We start from the raw sequence: 17,685 nt of genomic DNA, 5'->3' as shown, positions 1-17,685 counted from the left end.
TGGTCCACCCCTGTATCATGCGGTTTTTTACCCTACTTCCAATGGTTCCTCTTTTGCATGTATTTTTGTTTTTCTATTTTCCATGTGCTCTAACAATTATAGGAGGATCCTAGTGAAAAGCCAGGGTTTTTGGTCTGGGGACAACCAAAAACAAATGAATTTTGCATCATCAGGAAAAGCAACACTTAAATCGCAAGATAAGCCTCGGAAGAGTCTCCAACAAATAAGAAAAAAGATGACTATAAGGCATGAAGATGCTGAGCCCTTCATACCAGGGACTATTAATCTGACCAAGAATGTTGTAAAGTATTGCATAAAATACAAGGATGCATTCTAAAGTGCCGTTTCCCCCATAGGGGAGTAGTGCCATCAGTGCACATGATGTGGTGCGCTGTAGGCATTACTTTCTCTTTCTTCCATCCTACTTAACACTCTCTCCTAATAATTGATTCATAATGCAACTGCAAGTTTTCCTACTAATACACCTCTCAAACCTTTTACTGTTAACTTACATTTTTGTGCTGAATGACCTCATAGGTCCTGGCGCTTGGCCTTTGGCTTAAATTTTATATTTATTTTCATTAAAGTACTATTTCATAACTTACTGACTTTTGTAGACAGTAAATTTTTTTAATGAAATATTTTGCATCCGTTATGTGTAGGAGGCTTCAGAATGCTCCCTAGACTCAAATTTTTTTTTGCAGGGTTGAGAATTGCACCAAAATTTTTATGTGTAAATATGTTCCATAGAAAAATCTGCAAATTGGCTTCACAAAACTAGTCCAAGCTTTATGTCAAATTAATATCTAGTCAAATGCAGGATTCTGATATTTTTCCTACTGCTTATCCTGTGCCATTATTTTAAGGCAAAGCACCCACCCTATGACAAGCAACAGTACAACAATAATGGGTTAACTACAGTGGGGAAATTAGTACAGGTGTAATGGTATTATAGAATACTCCCTAACCTAAGATAACCCAGGGTATCCCATTCTAGTTGGCCCAAGGGCATTGCCTCCACTGGGTTCCTACTTTACCTAGCTTGTAATTTTTTATTATTGAGGTTGTTTTTTTTTTTAGCATGGTCCAGTGTCTTTAGAAAGTTTTGAGTAATTACAATAGTCCAGTACATTATACTAATTCACATAATGTTCTCTTTTCCTTATGCTTTTCATATGCAGTAACTGGCATAAATAGCAATTTATATATGCTAAGAAGGAAATTTATCATTCAGAAATTTGTGTTCTTGAATAACATTTGCTCCTCCTTTTGAAGACTATTTTGTTGTCAATTTTAGTTACATTGCACACTCATTTGGTTTCCAAATGGAACCAAAAATAGATTCTATGATAATGAAATTTACAGCAAGCAGGCAATGTTAGCTCATAAGTAGAATCCAAAGTCAGTTTTTGACCTCCCCACAAAAAAAAAAAAAAAAAAAAATCTTTTACAGCACAGTACTGTAATACCATCAGTCATGGGCAAAGGGTATCAAAAGGAGGTTAGGAAAACTCAACCTGTGCTCTCAAGGAAAGTGTCAATTAAGAGATCATTCATAAATACATTCAAGATCTTCAGAGGTATAAATAAAATAGAATAGTACATGTATAATTTTCTTAAGTGGTAACCAAACTACTGTAGTCACTGCAGCACCCCCACACAGATTTTTCAGATATATATATATATACTATATTTATTATATATCTTATATATATATATATAAATATATCTATAATATTTAATTATTATTATATATAATTATATATATATATATATATATATATCTATATATATATATATATATAATAATTATATTACTATATATATATATATATATATATATGCACAAAATTATGAATATGAGAAATTAAGTATAGATTATCAATAATCCTTAAAAAATTATTACCATTCTCTTGTTTTTATTAAAAAAAACAAGTGAATTGAAACAATATGTGGAACTGTGGTGCTCAGCAGTTCTAATTTTGCTAGCAGGGTGATAATGTGGTAGCCAGCCCGCATGTAAAGGTGACGGGAGCACTGCCCTCACGAGCAGTGTCAGTCTAGCTGTCAGAGGGAGAAGGTGTGTTTAGAAAATCATCAAAGCTTAATATGTACTATTAGTAATAGTGTTCAAATTAGTGACGATATTGATGATATGTAATGTAATACAGAATACGTAATCAACTCAGTGGCGAGTTGCAGAACTAAGTGGGGAAAAAATGATAACCACATTAATGTCAATGAGTAAATTTCAAAATAGTAGCTTTTGGCAGCAGTTCTCCTGCCTTCCTCAGCAGGAGAGAGAGAGAGAGGAGAGAGAAAAAAAGTGTGTGTGTGTGTGCGCGTTTATGCAGTTAATATCAAGGAATTTGAAAAAAAAAATGTAATAAACAACACCCCTGTGAATGATAGCCACGAGCCACCACTGCTTCCAAGTAAAGTTTTGAATAGTGCCATTAATATTCAGCTCAGAATACATTCAAAGTGATTGGCACACGTGTATTGAAGTGTGTTCAGGTAATTTTGTGTATTATTTAAGACTACTCATGGGTATTTGGGAGGATTATTGTAAATGTGTGCCTACTCTTGGGTATTTGGGAGGATTATTGTAAATGTGTGCAATGAAAGCAACTAAGTATTCATTCAATCTCTTGCTCAGTTGTCTAAAAAAATGTTTTGTGTTACATCTTTCTTTTACAAAACTCAGTTACGTTTATCAATATGAATACAGCACTCTGTACTATGTAGTTATGTTTATCGGTATTTATATGTATGGCACTCTGTACTCGTTACAGCCACCACCGTACTTAAAAACAAGATACATATGCTCCAGATAGCCGTCTTTATGTTGATTGTTTGTAAGTGGGTTACTGTACACTTCAGGCCTCTGTAAGTACAGTATGATATAAAATCAATACAGTACTGTATTTTTTTTTATCCTAAAATACACTGTACATAAAGTACTATACGTATGTACAGAATAGGCACACCAACAAAATTTGAACTTAAGGTGTCAAACAGTAGTGCTCTAAACACAATTTTAATTTGCAACCCAATTTGTATGAATGTTTAAGTTGAATGTTCATAAGTAGGGTGGTAAGTACTGTATAAAAAGTGGCTATACAGTACTGTTGTACTGGAGAGGAATGTTAAATTTTTTTGCAGTAATATACGTACTATATTATTTAATTTTCTAGCAAGGGAAAAATGGGATTGTGGGTGATGCTCCATATTTAGAAATAAAGTGTATTCAGTCATTTACAACCAAGAAAAAAATTGAATGTGAGTTGATGGATGTTGGGGCTTACAAGAACTTGAAACATAACCCGAAATTTGTTAGGTTGAATGGTGTTGGATTTGCATCTTTTTTCATTTACAGTTAGTCATGATGGCATACAACTCTGTCACATAACCATGGAGTGAACTGTGTAGAGTAGGTGACTGGTTCTAAGTTATTTGAGAGGTGTTTATAACAGAGTTGATTCATTCTCTTTTTAAAGATTATCAGTATTCCTGTAATTATAATTTTCACTGGTTTTTACAGTATTTGATTAACAAAGATAGGTTAACTAAATTGAGTATTGTTTAACTTTCAGTTGTGAATGCTTATCAGACGATTTTTAAGTGGAGTGCAGCGTTTAATCATGCCCAAATACAACGTTGTCTTTGTTCTTGGTGGTCCTGGGGCTGGCAAGGGAACCCAGTGTGCAAAGATTGTAGAGGTAAGGCCTTCCAGTTGTGAATTATTCATCTTCCTACATCTTATAACTAAATGGAGAAGAAATTAGAAATCACTTATGAAAATATTTTTTTCAGGAATTTGGGTATGTGCATCTGTCTGCAGGTGATTTACTTCGTGAAGAAAGGTCAAAACCTGGCAGTGAATTTGGAGATCTTATTGAAGGTCACATTAAAAATGGTACTATTGTACCTGTAGAGATAACATGTTCTCTGCTCGAGCGTGCAATGAAGGTAGGAATTTGTTTCTTGTTAGTTTTGTTGTTAGTAGTCTGCACTTATTTCCATGCAGATCTCATCAGTTTACATATGCTTATCCTGCAGTTACAGCTCCTAGACATACTCCTCAAAATTCAGAACACTCCTCATTCGTCAGGCTCACATCTTGGACCCTCACTATCATTGCTCATGGTGTGTTGAAATCATTCATTGTTATCCCAGGGTTTTATTGTTATTCTTCTCATGTTGCATGATTGTGCTCTCTTCTTTTCTTTGTTAGTGATTGTTTTTCAGTAAAATGTTGACAATTTGGTTCTTTGAGTATTTTTTTCTGTGTGAAGGGTTACTGACTGGTTTGCAATACATAAGTAGTAATGAGTTCTCAAATGCTGTATGTAAGTAGACACAATTTTTTTTGGACAACCATCTGTTAATATTATGATAATTAATGCCTACAGAAGTTAAGGTAGCTCTTTTTACTTTTTTTGTTCTGGTTTGGATATTTATATTGAGTAATCTTAAGATTAATATCTAGACTTACTCTCTTTATAAGATCACTATCTAGACTCATTCTCTGTGAAAATTTTCTTTTCATAATTGTCAGCATTTATATCCATGTTTTGGTATGATATGCTATAACTTGAATTGGTTTTGCTAAGAATACTCATGTTTTGACTCAATTCAGTTAGATATTTGTTCATGTATGTTACAAACCTGGTCTTCACTTGGGGGGAAAAGCTGTAAGTGCTAGATGGATCCGGTTAAAAATAGAACAAGGGTTGTCGACAGCAAGGTGATAGGTAATGGGGAGAAAGTAGACAGAGTCTGACCTCTCCCCCTCCACCCCCCCCTTTGTGCCTCATGATGCACCAATCATCTCTTAATAGTCTTCCTTGCTAGATGTGTACTGCCCTATCTCACATAGAAGCCAGTTTATGATGCACTTCTTGCCCTATGTATGCCATTCTGATTTTTTTCTTTCTTTATTATTTTGTTGTGTGATTCTGTGTTACATTTGTGTTTTGACTGTGTTTTTATTAGAGCTACAAACGCTTGATTTGTCTGTATGTTTTGTGTTAGAGTCACAAACACTTGATTCATCAGTGAAGGCTTTGCCTCACAGAAGATGTCTGGGAGTAGGTGAGAATCCTTGTTTTTGTTATATATAGCCTCTTTCAGTACCGATTCTCATATAACTTGTAGCAGATGCAGATCTAACACACTCAATAAGTAACCATTGTCTGAGTGTTGTGATTGGTTTCCTGAGCAATGGAAGCATTTTGGTAAGAAAGAGAAATACAAGAGGAAATCGGCTGTTCTGTCTTTCTTGTTCCTTCTCTCCTTTGCCAGATTTGCCTCTCATTGTATCTTCTTCTCAGGAAGATTTTACTCCTCATTCATCTGTGCTTCTTCTTTATAAAAATTGAGGAGGGGTTTGGGAGAACTTGTGCTTGATTTAGCTGCCTCTGGTCTTTGAGGGGGGGTTTCTCCCTGCTAGGAGGGAGGCAGCTCCCCTTGTACTATTGTTTCTGGTAGGGATGCTGTGAAGCTGAATGAATGCTGGTCATCTCTAGGCCTACCAGAGGAGCCCCACATTGGAGGTTTGCTGTCCCACCTCCTGTCTTCCCATCTCCCAGCTGCTTCTGCCATGTCAGTGACTAGAGCTATGGTGTTTGTGATGTCTGATTGCGTGTCTACGGCCACAACATCCTTGGCCTATACGTACTGTTCCTTCATCGGCCACATCTCTTCCATCACTTCCCATGCCTGGGCCTTATACATCTGCTCCTTCTGACTCCTTTGTTCAAGCCTTGCTGGAGAGACTCATAGGTCCTCATTTGAAGAAACTCGGCCGCTCCAATTCGCAATAGAAGAAGAAATGTATAGATCTCCTTCTCCCTTGTCATCGTTACATTTTCATGCATCGTCTTCATCTTCTGTTCACCATGCCACAGAGGCATTGGAGGAAGCAGGACTTCATTGCTCCTCCTCACAAGACCCACAGGCACTCCATCTCCCCTTCATCTGGAAGCAAGACCAATAGTCTGTCTACTTCAGCTGTCTCTCGGTCAACTAATCTCAGCTATGTCGAGTCTGCAGACGATCATGAGTCTGTCAAGGGTCACAGCTGTACGGGCTTCTCCTCAAGAAGTTACGGTCATTTTGTCTTCTTCTGATCGTCCTGCTCAAGAATCAAGCATTAAGACCACAGCCATTAAGAAGAATGACAAAGCTCCTATTGAGAGGTTGACATCACACCTGAGGGAACTTTTTCGTGCATCGGGACCATTTTTCTCTCAAGACAAGAAGCCCTCGGTCTCGATCGTGCAGCTGTGACTTCTCTCCACTTAACCCATGGTCTCTCTTGCACCGCCATGACTAGCATACTTACGGTTGTTGACTCAACCATGGCTATCATCTAATTGTCCATGTTGTCATTCTTGTGGATGGGACCATGCTCAAGACAGCCTTCAGTCGAATGATATATCCCTGAGAAAGTCCTGGTTTCCGATCATTCCTATGCTCCAGTAATCAGCAGGGATGCAAGTGATCCCAATACTTTGCTTGACAGGCCAGATCGAGACACTTGTGCTCTGGAAGCAGAAAACCCTCTCCCTCTATGCAGATAACTAAGAACTGTTGACAACATATGCAGAAGTAGTGGAATGCATTCGTGGATATAACAAAACTACCTGAAAAGACTGTAGCTACCACTGCAAATGTTCCTTCAGATCTTGAGGTCCTTGACATGAAGACATTGATGGGCTGGCCATTCTCCATTCAACCAATCCAATTCTCGTTTCCAGACAGGATAATTCTCTACGATCTGGCAGGTCGTGTAAGATGCTACCTCCTCCTCTTCTACGATATAGACGTTTTCATGCAACCCTAACGTCGTGTTATAATCAAGACAGGTAGATCCAGACTTGGTTCGTCTAGGCCCGAGTCTTTCTTTAGATCATATCAAGGTAGCATTTTGTCTTACCTGGTCATGTATACCAATTCTTGGTGCTATGCTGTGGTCTGATAATTGTACCCCAAACATTCATAAAAGTATTGGCACTTGTGGCATTTTTCATTAACAAGATTGGCATCTTACTGCTCTGTTTTATGGACGAATGACTAAGCTTTGTCCAAAAAACCTGTTAGACTTGCTGAGATTTTGCTGCATTTAGGGTATTCTGGGTAAATTGGAAAAATTGGATCTGACCTTGTCCACAGAGGCACTTGCCTTGACATCAACATCAACACCATTAAGGTTAAGCCTTCAGAGGACAATTATGGTTGAAGTCATTCCCATGACCATTCTCAAAGGGCTCTTTTCCAGCCATTTCCAGCCATGAAATGAGTAGCAAGTGGCATAGGACATCTGATTGCTGGAGAAGCAGGTTCCCTTCTGCAGGCGAAGGATTCAGTGCTTTCAAAAACAGCTGGTGGTTTCTGGCATTGCAGCATCCTGGTCATAGTAATAGGGGAAGTTATTTCAAACATTCTCTCTTGGAGTGTGTAGAACTTGGAGAAGGGTGTTCTGCTTGTCCCTGTGGAACCGATAATCCTTTTATTCATGGAAGCCTCCAGCCAAGGCTGGTGGGTGTGCACCTCAGACTTTCAGAGTTTCAGGCAGGCAGTATATATATGGACAGAGGAGGAAGGGCAGAAGCATATATAAACTTTCTATACTGCTGGCTGTTTTTATAGACGACATAACATTTGTAACATTGTTGGAAGGTTAAAATGACGGGTTAATGTTTAACTTTCATAGTCCGGGCTAATTTACTCTAATGCTTACACCCATGACCGGGCTAAGTTTAAAGATGGCCAATTTAAAAGAAAAACAAAAAAAACACTCATCAATGGAAAGAGGAAGATATGCATATTCACATGGCATAAGGAAAAAAATTCTAAAAAATTTATGTACCTTCCACAGGGGAAGGGGGCCTCTTTTCCCTATGACAGTTGTTAAAAAATACACTAATTTTAGAAAGTTACAGGCAGTCCCTGGGTTACGACGGGGGTTCCGTTCTTAAGACGCGTCGTAACCCGAAAATCGTCGTAAGCCGGAACAACGTTCTTGAAAACATGTCCACAGGGAAAATTTCACTAATTTGCAATTTTTCTTTGGGCCGTATCTAAAATTATCACTAATTTACTTTTTTCATGCGCAACACTGTGTATTCACAAATTACTGTATATTTTCATTAAAATACAAGAGAGAGAGTGAGAGAGAGAGAGGAGAGAAGAGAGAGAGAGAGAGAGAGAGAGAGAGAGAGAGAGAGAGAGAGAAGAGCGAGAGAGAGAGAGAGAGAGAGATGAGGAGGAGAGAGAAGAGAAAATAAACCTTTATGGTTTCAATAGATTGAAATGAACCTCTGTAGGCAACTTTTTCCCCCTCCCATAAATACATATATTTCTCCAGAGAAGAGAGAAAGAGAGGACTGTGCAATTATGTTTGTCTGTCTATCAATTCTTTTGCTGAGAGCCAGAGAGATAAAAGGAAGAAATAGAAACACCAAATGTATGACAAGTATCTTGTGTAGAGAGAGAGAGAGAGAGAGAGAAATGGAATGATTATTGTATTTAAAATACTCAGATATGAATTTTGTACTTACAGTTAATAGTATTATTATTGGAAAATATTAATGATAAACTTATTACATACATGTCCATGAAAATGATCTCATCTCAGTAAGAGAGAGAGAGAGAGAGAGAGAGAGAGAGAGAGAGAGAGAGACCCAGAGAGAGAGAGAGCAGAGAGAGAGAGAATTACATAAAACCATTAAATTCGTTGACCATTGTATGGCATTGTTAAGCTCCGAGTGTCACTGGAGTTGAGGTAGGGAAATTGATACAGAAAAAGACAAAGGGAAGAATTTTCTTTTGAAATTAGTTATCGTATTATTACTACTTCTATTATTGTTATTATTATTATATGAAAAATATAATAAACACGTCATCTAACATAAAAATTCTCTCATCTCAGTAAGAAAGAGGAATTATCCTTACAAGTGAAATGGAAAGGTCATTTTCATCTCTTTAAAATACGACCATTGTGAATTTTGTAATTAAAGTTTTATTATTATTATTATTATTATTATTATTATTATTATTATTATTATTAAATAACTGAAATTATCAATAAACATTTTACACACCTACGTACCATAAAAAAATCTTTCATCTCAGTAAAAGAGAGAGAGAGAGAGAGAGTGTTTGTTTATCTCTCTCTGTTCTGTCAAAAAATACTTATAACGCTTCCAGTGAAAGAGAGGGAGGGAGTTACCACTATGACACATTATTATCTTGTGTGGCAAAAGAGAGAGAGAGAGAGAGAGTTAACCTTAATTAAAAGTGACATGGATAGATTAGTACGTATTGTATTTCTTTAAAATACTATCACATATGAATTTTGTAGTTACAGTTATTATTATTATTATTTGAAAGTATTAAAAACAAATAGTACAAGTACATAAAAAATCTTGAGTCTCAGTAAATGAGAGACCAGTGATTGCAACACTGCAGCTCTTCCCCCTCCTGGCTGTCACAGAACTTGATATATCCGACAGTTTTAGAACCTGGATCTCGAGAAAGGGTTACTGAGAGAAGACTGGGATTTCCTTCATTCTTCCATAATTTTTTAAATATAAGCTAAAATCTTACTAATTCACTATGGTATTTTTCTTTAATAAATGAAATTTTAATGAATTATATTTGAAAATAGTAAATCATTTATTTATCATACAAAAAAGAGAGAGAGGAGAGAGAGAAGATACGAGAGAGAGAGGAGAGAGAGAGAGGAGTGAGAAATTATTATTTTTATTATGTGATATCATTTCAACTTATTAAACTTACTAATACAGTATTAATCAAAATTAATATTTGAAAATTAGTAAATCATTTTTGTATTATAAAAATGTATTTAGTCATGAAAATAAACATCAAAATACACTAATTAGTGATTATTTTTGTCGGAAAATACAAAGAGAGAGAGAGAGAGAGAGAAAGAGAGAGAGAGAAACTGTGCTAAACTATAAAGGATTCTTATCATAGTATGCGTTTTTTAAAAGCGTCGTAAACTCGGAGCGTCGGAAGCGTCAGCGTTGTAACCTCGGAACAAGCGTCGTAACCCAGGGCGGATTTTTCAATGAATATTTAAGAAAAAGCATCGTAACCTCATTACGTCGTAAGCCGGACCCGTCGTAACCCGGGGACCGCCTGTATACGTAAGTGTTATTTCTAACAAAAATTACAATTTTATTTTGTCAAGTTCAAATTACAGCTCAAACAATATCATAAAAGATAAGAAATAAAATCGGGAACTAATTCCTAGCATATTTATTATAAAATATTTACAGTACATCCTTGGATGGAAAATTCTGACTACATTCCTCTTTCCTGCCTGGAGCCAGACTGAAGGCAGCTTTGCTCACTCACACTTATAAGGCAATCTGAAGAGTTGCTAATAGTGATATATGGTGCTAGGAGCAATTTTCCTGCAAAATTCGTTAAAACTGTATGGCCAAAATCTTGATCGTATGTATACATACCCGACCACTGCCTTGGGGCTAAATGTGATCGTAAATATACATACCAGGACTGTGGGGGTTAACAATACCACTAACTTGGCATACTTGAGGAATCAAGAGGGATTCATTTCAAGGATCTCTGCTACCTAGGCATTAGAGATCTTCATGTGGGCAGAGGATTGTAGGATCATGGTTATCTTAGGTTCATGTCCATGTCGGGCCAAGTAGAAAACAACAGATCCTTTGTTGGAATTGCCCCTCTGTGCAAGATGCGCTGACAATTGTGTTGGAATTGCCCCTCTGTGCAAGATGCTCTGACAATTGTAGGAAACTCCATAAGTAGATGTGTTTGTGAAGTCCTGTATCGCTTCCCAGCTTCCCACAACCAAACCGCAGCATAGGCAAACGACACAGTTCCCCAACCGTGGGATGACCTGGAGTTCCATGCCTTTTCACGCTTCAGCCTGATCTGCTATGTTTCTTGTAAAGTTTGAAGACTAGAGTAATCCCAGTATGATCCTGATAACCCTGTTATGGCCTCGGCATGAGTGGTCCAAACTTTTTGGTCTTTGTCTTCTACATTCCCAGGTCCCTTCCCCTTTGAAGGAAGTTTCTGAAAAAGCCCCACTTCCACAGATTCCACAACAAACTGTAAACCATCCAGCTTCTTGCCTGGAGTTGCTACTGCCATATACTTTGCTGGAGCTCAATGACAAACCTTTATATGGGAAAATGGCCAGTTTGCAGCTTGGTGTAGTGAATGAAGCAGTTCTGGCTTCATTGTTTGTATTTTCACAATCATAAACTCTATTTCCTTAAGAATGGAAGGGAAGGTATCCTTGTCTGCCATGTAGGGGTAGAGGTCAACCCTCTTGAGGGTGCTGCTGAGTTAGAGTTTGGATGTTTGCAGCGAGTAAGGAATTATATAATTTACTATTTCAGCCAGGCTGTCCCAAGGACCTTGATGAAGTCATGCAGTTGAGATTTGGGTCTGGTTTAGATGATCTTAATAAAAACCACTATTTGAACCTGTGGTGGGTTTTTCTTTCCAAGATCTAACACTGAAGATGTCATTTTGAGTTGCCTTGGTTTTTAAGAGGGAGAGATGCATGGCTTATCTGATGCTGTAACTCGGTGAACTAATTCTTGATCAGTCATTACATTGTTCACAACTTTGTAGCAAAGACCCAGCTAGCAAGGCCTGAAGATACTACTGTACTACTCTTCCCATCACAATACTGGGCTGTTATCTTAGGAGGTTAATTCTCTGTTCCTCACTGTGCTAAATGCGAGCGTCTACCTGTGGAGGAAGAAAGGTTCATGCTTTTCCTCTTCCAGGCTATTACGATACCTAGGTCTTTAGGAATACTGTTACCTTCAGGCATAGAGAGCTAATGCTAAGGTGTTGGAGGATTAGGCTTAGCTAGGGTCATTGTCAAGAAGTGTGCTATTTCCACCATTGTGGCATTCAGATATAAAATGGAACTAACTGTATTGTTAAGGCAGGAATGTAGAGTTTCCATTGCATTTGGAACAAAATATACAAAAGAAGGCTGCTAATGCAAACCACTACTTTTACTAGCCAAAGACTTCATCTTTCAATGCCTACTCCAGGCTGAGCCATGCAATGGATTTCAATTTGTCAACTACAGGTGAAATGTCCCTGATATCCCCCCCTCTTTAACCCTTTAACGCCGATTGGACGTATTAAACGTCGATATAAATTGTCAGTTGGGTGCCGATTGGACGTATGGTACGTCAATATAAAAAAGTTTTTTTAAAAATTCGCGGAAAAATACTTATAGGCTACCAGGCGAAAAATTTTTAATCACGCGCCTTGGAGGATGCTGGGAGCTCACGGATCAAGGCGTTGTTTTGTTTACAATCGTTACCCAGGTGCACAAGCGCGAATTTCTTTCTTCTCGCACAAAAAAACATCAGCGACACATCTCAGAAATTATTTTGTCACTTTGACATAATTTTTGCACCATTTTATATTAGCCGTTACATGAAGTATTATATATGAAAATGTGTGCAATTTCATGTAAAATACAACTAAAAACAATCATGGTGGTAGCTTTTATCAGTTTTGAAATATTGTATATAAATAACGATAAGTGCCAAAATTTCAACCTTTGGTCAATTTTGACTCTACGGAAATGATCGAAAAACACAATTGTAAGCTAAAACTCTTATATTCTAGTAATATTCATTTGTTTACCTTTATTTTGCAACAAATTGGAAGTCTCTAGCACAATATTTCTATTTATGATGAATTTATGAAAAAAACTTTTTCCGTACGTCTCCGCGCGGTAACTCTTCCATAAAAATCATAAATTTTTTCGTCCGATTGTCGTAATGTTTGCACCATTTTATATTAGCAGTTACATAAAGTTTTATATATGGAAATGTGTGCAATTTCATGTAGAATACAATGAAAAACATTCCATGGTTGTAACTTTTTTTTGTTTTGAAATATTTTCATATAAATAACGATAAGTGGCAAAATATCAACCTTCGGTCAACTTTGACTCTACCAAAATGGTCAAAAAATGCAATTGTAAGCTAAAACTCTTACATTCTAGTAATATTCAATCATTTAACTTTATTTTGCAACAAATTGGAAGTCTCTAGCACAATATTTTGATTTATGGTGAATTTATGAAAAAAAAACCCATTTTCCTTACGTCTGTGCTGTAACTTCCGAAAAAAATCAGAAATTTTTTCGTCCGATTTTTGTAATGTTTGCACCATTTTAAATTAGCCATTACATAAAGTTTTATATTTGAAAATTTGTGGAATTTCATGTAGAATACAACTAAAAACAACCCATGGTTGTAGCTTTTATCAGTTTTTTTAAAGTATTTTTATATAAATAAACGATAAAAATTATCAAAAAAAAGTGTCCTTATCGGGTCTAACTTTAACTCGACCGAAATGGTCGAAAACTGCAATTGTAAGCTACAAACACTTACTGTCTAGTAATATTCTATTGATTACCTTCATTTTGCAACAAACGGGAAGTCTCTAGCACAATATTTCGATTTATGGTGAGTTTTTGAAAATGCTTTTTTTTTACATCCGCGCGTTACGAATTCATGCATAATTTTGTGATAATATTTTCTCTGTGTTGGCTTGATTGTTTTACAATGTGTTAATATACCAAAATGATTGCAATTTAGTGTACAATACAACGAAAAAAAATTAACTCGTTAGCTTTAACCGTTTTGTATACGATTATATATTAAATTTTTTTTTGCGCTGCCATTTATCCCAATATTTATATATAATAATGATATTCTTTTTCATTTCTGATGGTTGCATACTAAACTTCAGGCAATGACAAAAAAAGGAGCCAAAAATGAACTCTTAATCTTGAAAACTAAGCGTGCTGTGATTTAAAAAAAAAAAAAAATTTCCGCTTCGGCGCTCACTCGCGAACGCCTCCGGCATACGGGAGACGATTTTTAAAATACCGCTTCGGTGTTTAAGGGTTAATAGCAGTTAGGTTTGTTGGGTTATAAAACCTTATAATGTTCTTATAAAAAAAACTTGTCTGTATGAGCCCATTAAACAAAAGGGACTATGCCCTCCCATTTCTGCACACCCTGCATAGGACACCAATAAAATGAGTGTAGATGAGAAGTGGCAGAGGACATGTGGACAAAAGGATTGGGTGCTTTCTTTGAAATGAAGGGGTTCAGTTGGGATGAACTGTACATGGAGTAAAGCAGATTTATGGGTATTGGGCTTTAATGAAAAGTTTATAGCAAAAACATTGCTTTTCACTTTCTTTTGTTATGATTATTTTATATGTAAGTAACTTAGTGAGTAATTACAAGTACTAAACAACTTACAATCGAGCTTTGTTCCAACAAACTGGTTGTAAGTCAAAATGGACGTGATCGCACATTACAAATTGGCCGACGTACTAGGTAGAGCATAATGTCAAACCTTTGCTATATAAAGTGCCTACATAGTACAACTATAATATAGTGTACAACCAGTTTTTCAATCTTTTTACCATACAGTTGCCCCCCCCCCCCCCCCCCTCTATTCGTGGATTCATAATTTGTGGGCTCTTCTATTCACAGATTTTTGTCTATTTGTGGTAATTTTAACAAATATTCATTATTTACTGTATTTTCTTATTTCCATGACTAAATGCACTTTTTGTGATAAAATTATTAAAATGCTCGGTTATCAGCATTTTAGATTTTTTATTAACTATCAAAATACTAGGCAGTTCTAAGCTTTTTTAGAAGGTTTTAAGTATTCCCGGATTTTAGTTATTCTCGGGGGTGTGGTACCATCCCCCGCGAATAGGGGGGTCTACTATAATGTATTTCTATTGATATTTGTTCTTACGCGAACAAATTTTCGTCTTAACAATAGGATCATTTCTAGTGCCTAGCTGGCGCTAGAAATTATCCTATTGTTAAGACCTCAGGTTTATAGCTATGAAAAAAAGGGATTTTGACGTAAGGAAAAATTCCATTTCTGGGCGATTGGCTCGTGTCGCCAGCGAAATATCCTTTAATTCTATTATTTCTAGGGTAAATGTACTAAACACATACCAGAGAATAAATAAAATAAAGAAAAAGGTCAGTATAAACTGACTCGCTCACCCTCCAGGAGGGTGTCGGTATGAACACTAGGCGAGTGAGACCACTACCACGAGCCAAATGCCAATAGAAATCTCCCACTACAAAAACCCTCCAAGAGGGGAGCCGACCCACAGAGTGAGCAGCTCGTACTACTACTACTCCATCCATGCTGCCGACTGCTGCGCCTCTGGTGGCCATCCTGAAGTTAGCAGACAATCTTGGGCGAAGGGATGGGTAGGGTGGGATTTTTCGCTGGCGACACGAGCCAATCGCCCAGAAATAGATTTTTCCTTACGTCAAAATCCGCCCTTTTCTTTGGGCTCAGCTCTCGTGTCGCTGCGCGAATCGTACCAGAGAAATAGCACAAGATTGTAAACAAAAGTAAAATTAGAAAATAAATCAGAATAGGTCTCAAATAAAAGATAAAATATATATAAAGAGAATATAATTGCTAAAAAGATACATATACACAGGGGTATAAAATTATAAATAGCTTAAATTACCCTTAATCTAATCATGTGTTAACATAAGGTAATTTACATATATACAGGTAAAATGACTTACAAGTATCAAATGATATCTGTGCTAACAGCAGTATCAAAAGTTATAATAGCAATTAATATAAATAACCAACGATAATAATATATAAAGGAATGTATATGACTTAATATACAAACCCGTAACCATTATAATATGATGTATCCCCTAGCATAAAAATAAGGGGAAAACATCCATGAGATCAATGTTTATAATCATTTGTGAGTGTCCTAGCCAGACAATAAGGGGCAGCCACTACACTATCATAAAAGCAGCTAAGACACAAGGTGAATGCAAATGAACAAGGTAGGAATAGACGAACTTTTGGGTGAGGCAGGTAGAAAGGAGGACTGAATCTTCTACTACAATTAGCTAGAGTCAGGGGAAACTATGTTACCCGCTGCTACTGCTGGGAATTTCAGAGCTTCCAAGGATTTAAGGTAGTGACGTTTGAAAACACTGTCGGTGATTTCCATCCAGTATACTTTTTCAACTCATCGAAGTTCATATGTTGGAAATAATTAATTGAGGTGGCTACTGCTCTGACATCATGTGCTTTCGGGAAAGAGTCAGGATTGGCTTGCTTAATAAAGTACAGGATTGCTGCCTGATGCCTTTAATGGATAAAGTTCCACCTTTTTCCCTCTTAAAGAGGGGACCCGATGAAGATGAGGAGGTCTGGACAGAAAGGCTCGTAAGGTTAAAACAACTGGGCAAAGGGATACATCTTGTGGAAGGGCAGTACCTTCCAAGGTTCCCACCTCATCAAAGGATCTTCATTCTTTGCTAAAAAGCTACGTTCCGGAGAAAGTAGGACTTCCCCTGTGGGAAGGAATTGAATATGATCCGGGTCCCTGGATAGAGCCGACAGTTCTGAAATTCTTGCTCCTGAAGCTAAGCTTAATAAAAATAGGGTTTTTCTTAAGAAGCATTATAAACGAGCATGTGTCATTATCGGTTTCGGAAGCCAGTTTTAGAACATCGTTTAAGAACCATGAAACTGACGTAGCCTTACAGAAGGCCTAAGCCTAGCACATGCCTTAGGAATAGACGAGAAGTAAGAATCCGTCAAGTCTATGTTGAATCCAAATTGAAATATCTTTTTCAAAGCTGACTTGTTTGTCGTAATCGTGCTAGCTGCTAACCTTTTTCAAATAAGGATCTGAAAAAGGATATAGCTGAATTAACTGTCATGATTCTAATATCCGATTCTCTCAGGAAGATTGCTAACTTTTTGACAGCAGCATCATACTGTCTCAAAGTTGAATCCCTTTATCGGATTCCAAGAAGAGATATTCTGAGGGTCAATATTCGCATCTCTTTTTGCCGCAAACTTCATGAAATCCCATAAAGTTAGGGTTTTGAGAATCCCTGAGGAAGCGAACACAGTCTTCGTTTGTACTGACTGGGAGAGCTTGGGACTGGGGATCCGAAGAGGACGAAGGCCCAGCTCCAAAATTAGAGGATACCAGTGCTCTTCGGCCAGTCTGGGGCTACTAGAGCCACTTGACCTTGAATGTCCTGAGTTTGTTCAATACTTTCATAAGGAGATTCACTGGAGGGAAGACATAAATCTTCTCCCAGTTGTTCCAGTCTAGAGCCAGGACGTCCGTGGCATAGGCCAAGAGGGTCCAGGTCGGGGGCTACATAACACGGTAGTTTTGTGGTTCGCTTGGGATGCGAAGAGATCCACCTGTAGCCCTGGGACTCTTTGAAGGATCCATTTGGAACGAACTGTTGTCCAGTGACACATTCCGACTCTAGGGGTACTGATCGGGATAGGGCGTCTGCTATGACGTTTCTCACTCCAGCTATGTGAGTGGAGGAAAGATGCCAACTGAACTTGTCTGCCAGGGAGAAGATGCATCATGACGTGATTTAGATGACGTGACTTGGAGCCTCCTCTGTTTATACAATGTACTACCACTGCGCTGTCCAGGACTAGCTTTATGTGGAGTACTTTGGTGGTGGGCGTAACCTTTTTAGAGTCAAGAACACTGCCATTGCCTCCAGTACGTTTATATGGAACTGACGGAACTGAGGTGACCAAGTCCCTTGAA

The 17,685-nt window shown here is 37.4% G+C and overlaps 1 protein-coding gene across 4 annotated transcripts in view; it reads left to right on the top strand.

Annotated features, from left to right (window-relative positions):
• The window catches only part of LOC135221977 (UMP-CMP kinase-like), a 77,365-nt gene that overhangs the window by 1,582 nt on the left and 58,098 nt on the right, over window positions 1-17,685 (top strand). For 3 of the 4 annotated variants that reach the window (XM_064260065.1, XM_064260067.1, XM_064260068.1), the window contains exons 2-3: window positions 3,597-3,722; window positions 3,817-3,972. In XM_064260065.1, the coding sequence (XP_064116135.1) occupies window positions 3,603-3,722; window positions 3,817-3,972 (276 nt within the window). In that variant the 5' untranslated portion in view covers window positions 3,597-3,602. Of the gene's footprint in view, window positions 1-3,590; window positions 3,723-3,816; window positions 3,973-17,685 lie in introns of all 4 variants that reach the window. The other variant, XM_064260066.1, reaches the window with a different exon arrangement.

This window comes from Macrobrachium nipponense, chromosome 3, assembly GCF_015104395.2.
Source record: "Macrobrachium nipponense isolate FS-2020 chromosome 3, ASM1510439v2, whole genome shotgun sequence".
In the NCBI taxonomy this organism is placed as follows: Eukaryota; Metazoa; Arthropoda; class Malacostraca; order Decapoda; family Palaemonidae; genus Macrobrachium; species Macrobrachium nipponense.
This window is presented reverse-complemented; position numbering and strand designations above follow the sequence as displayed.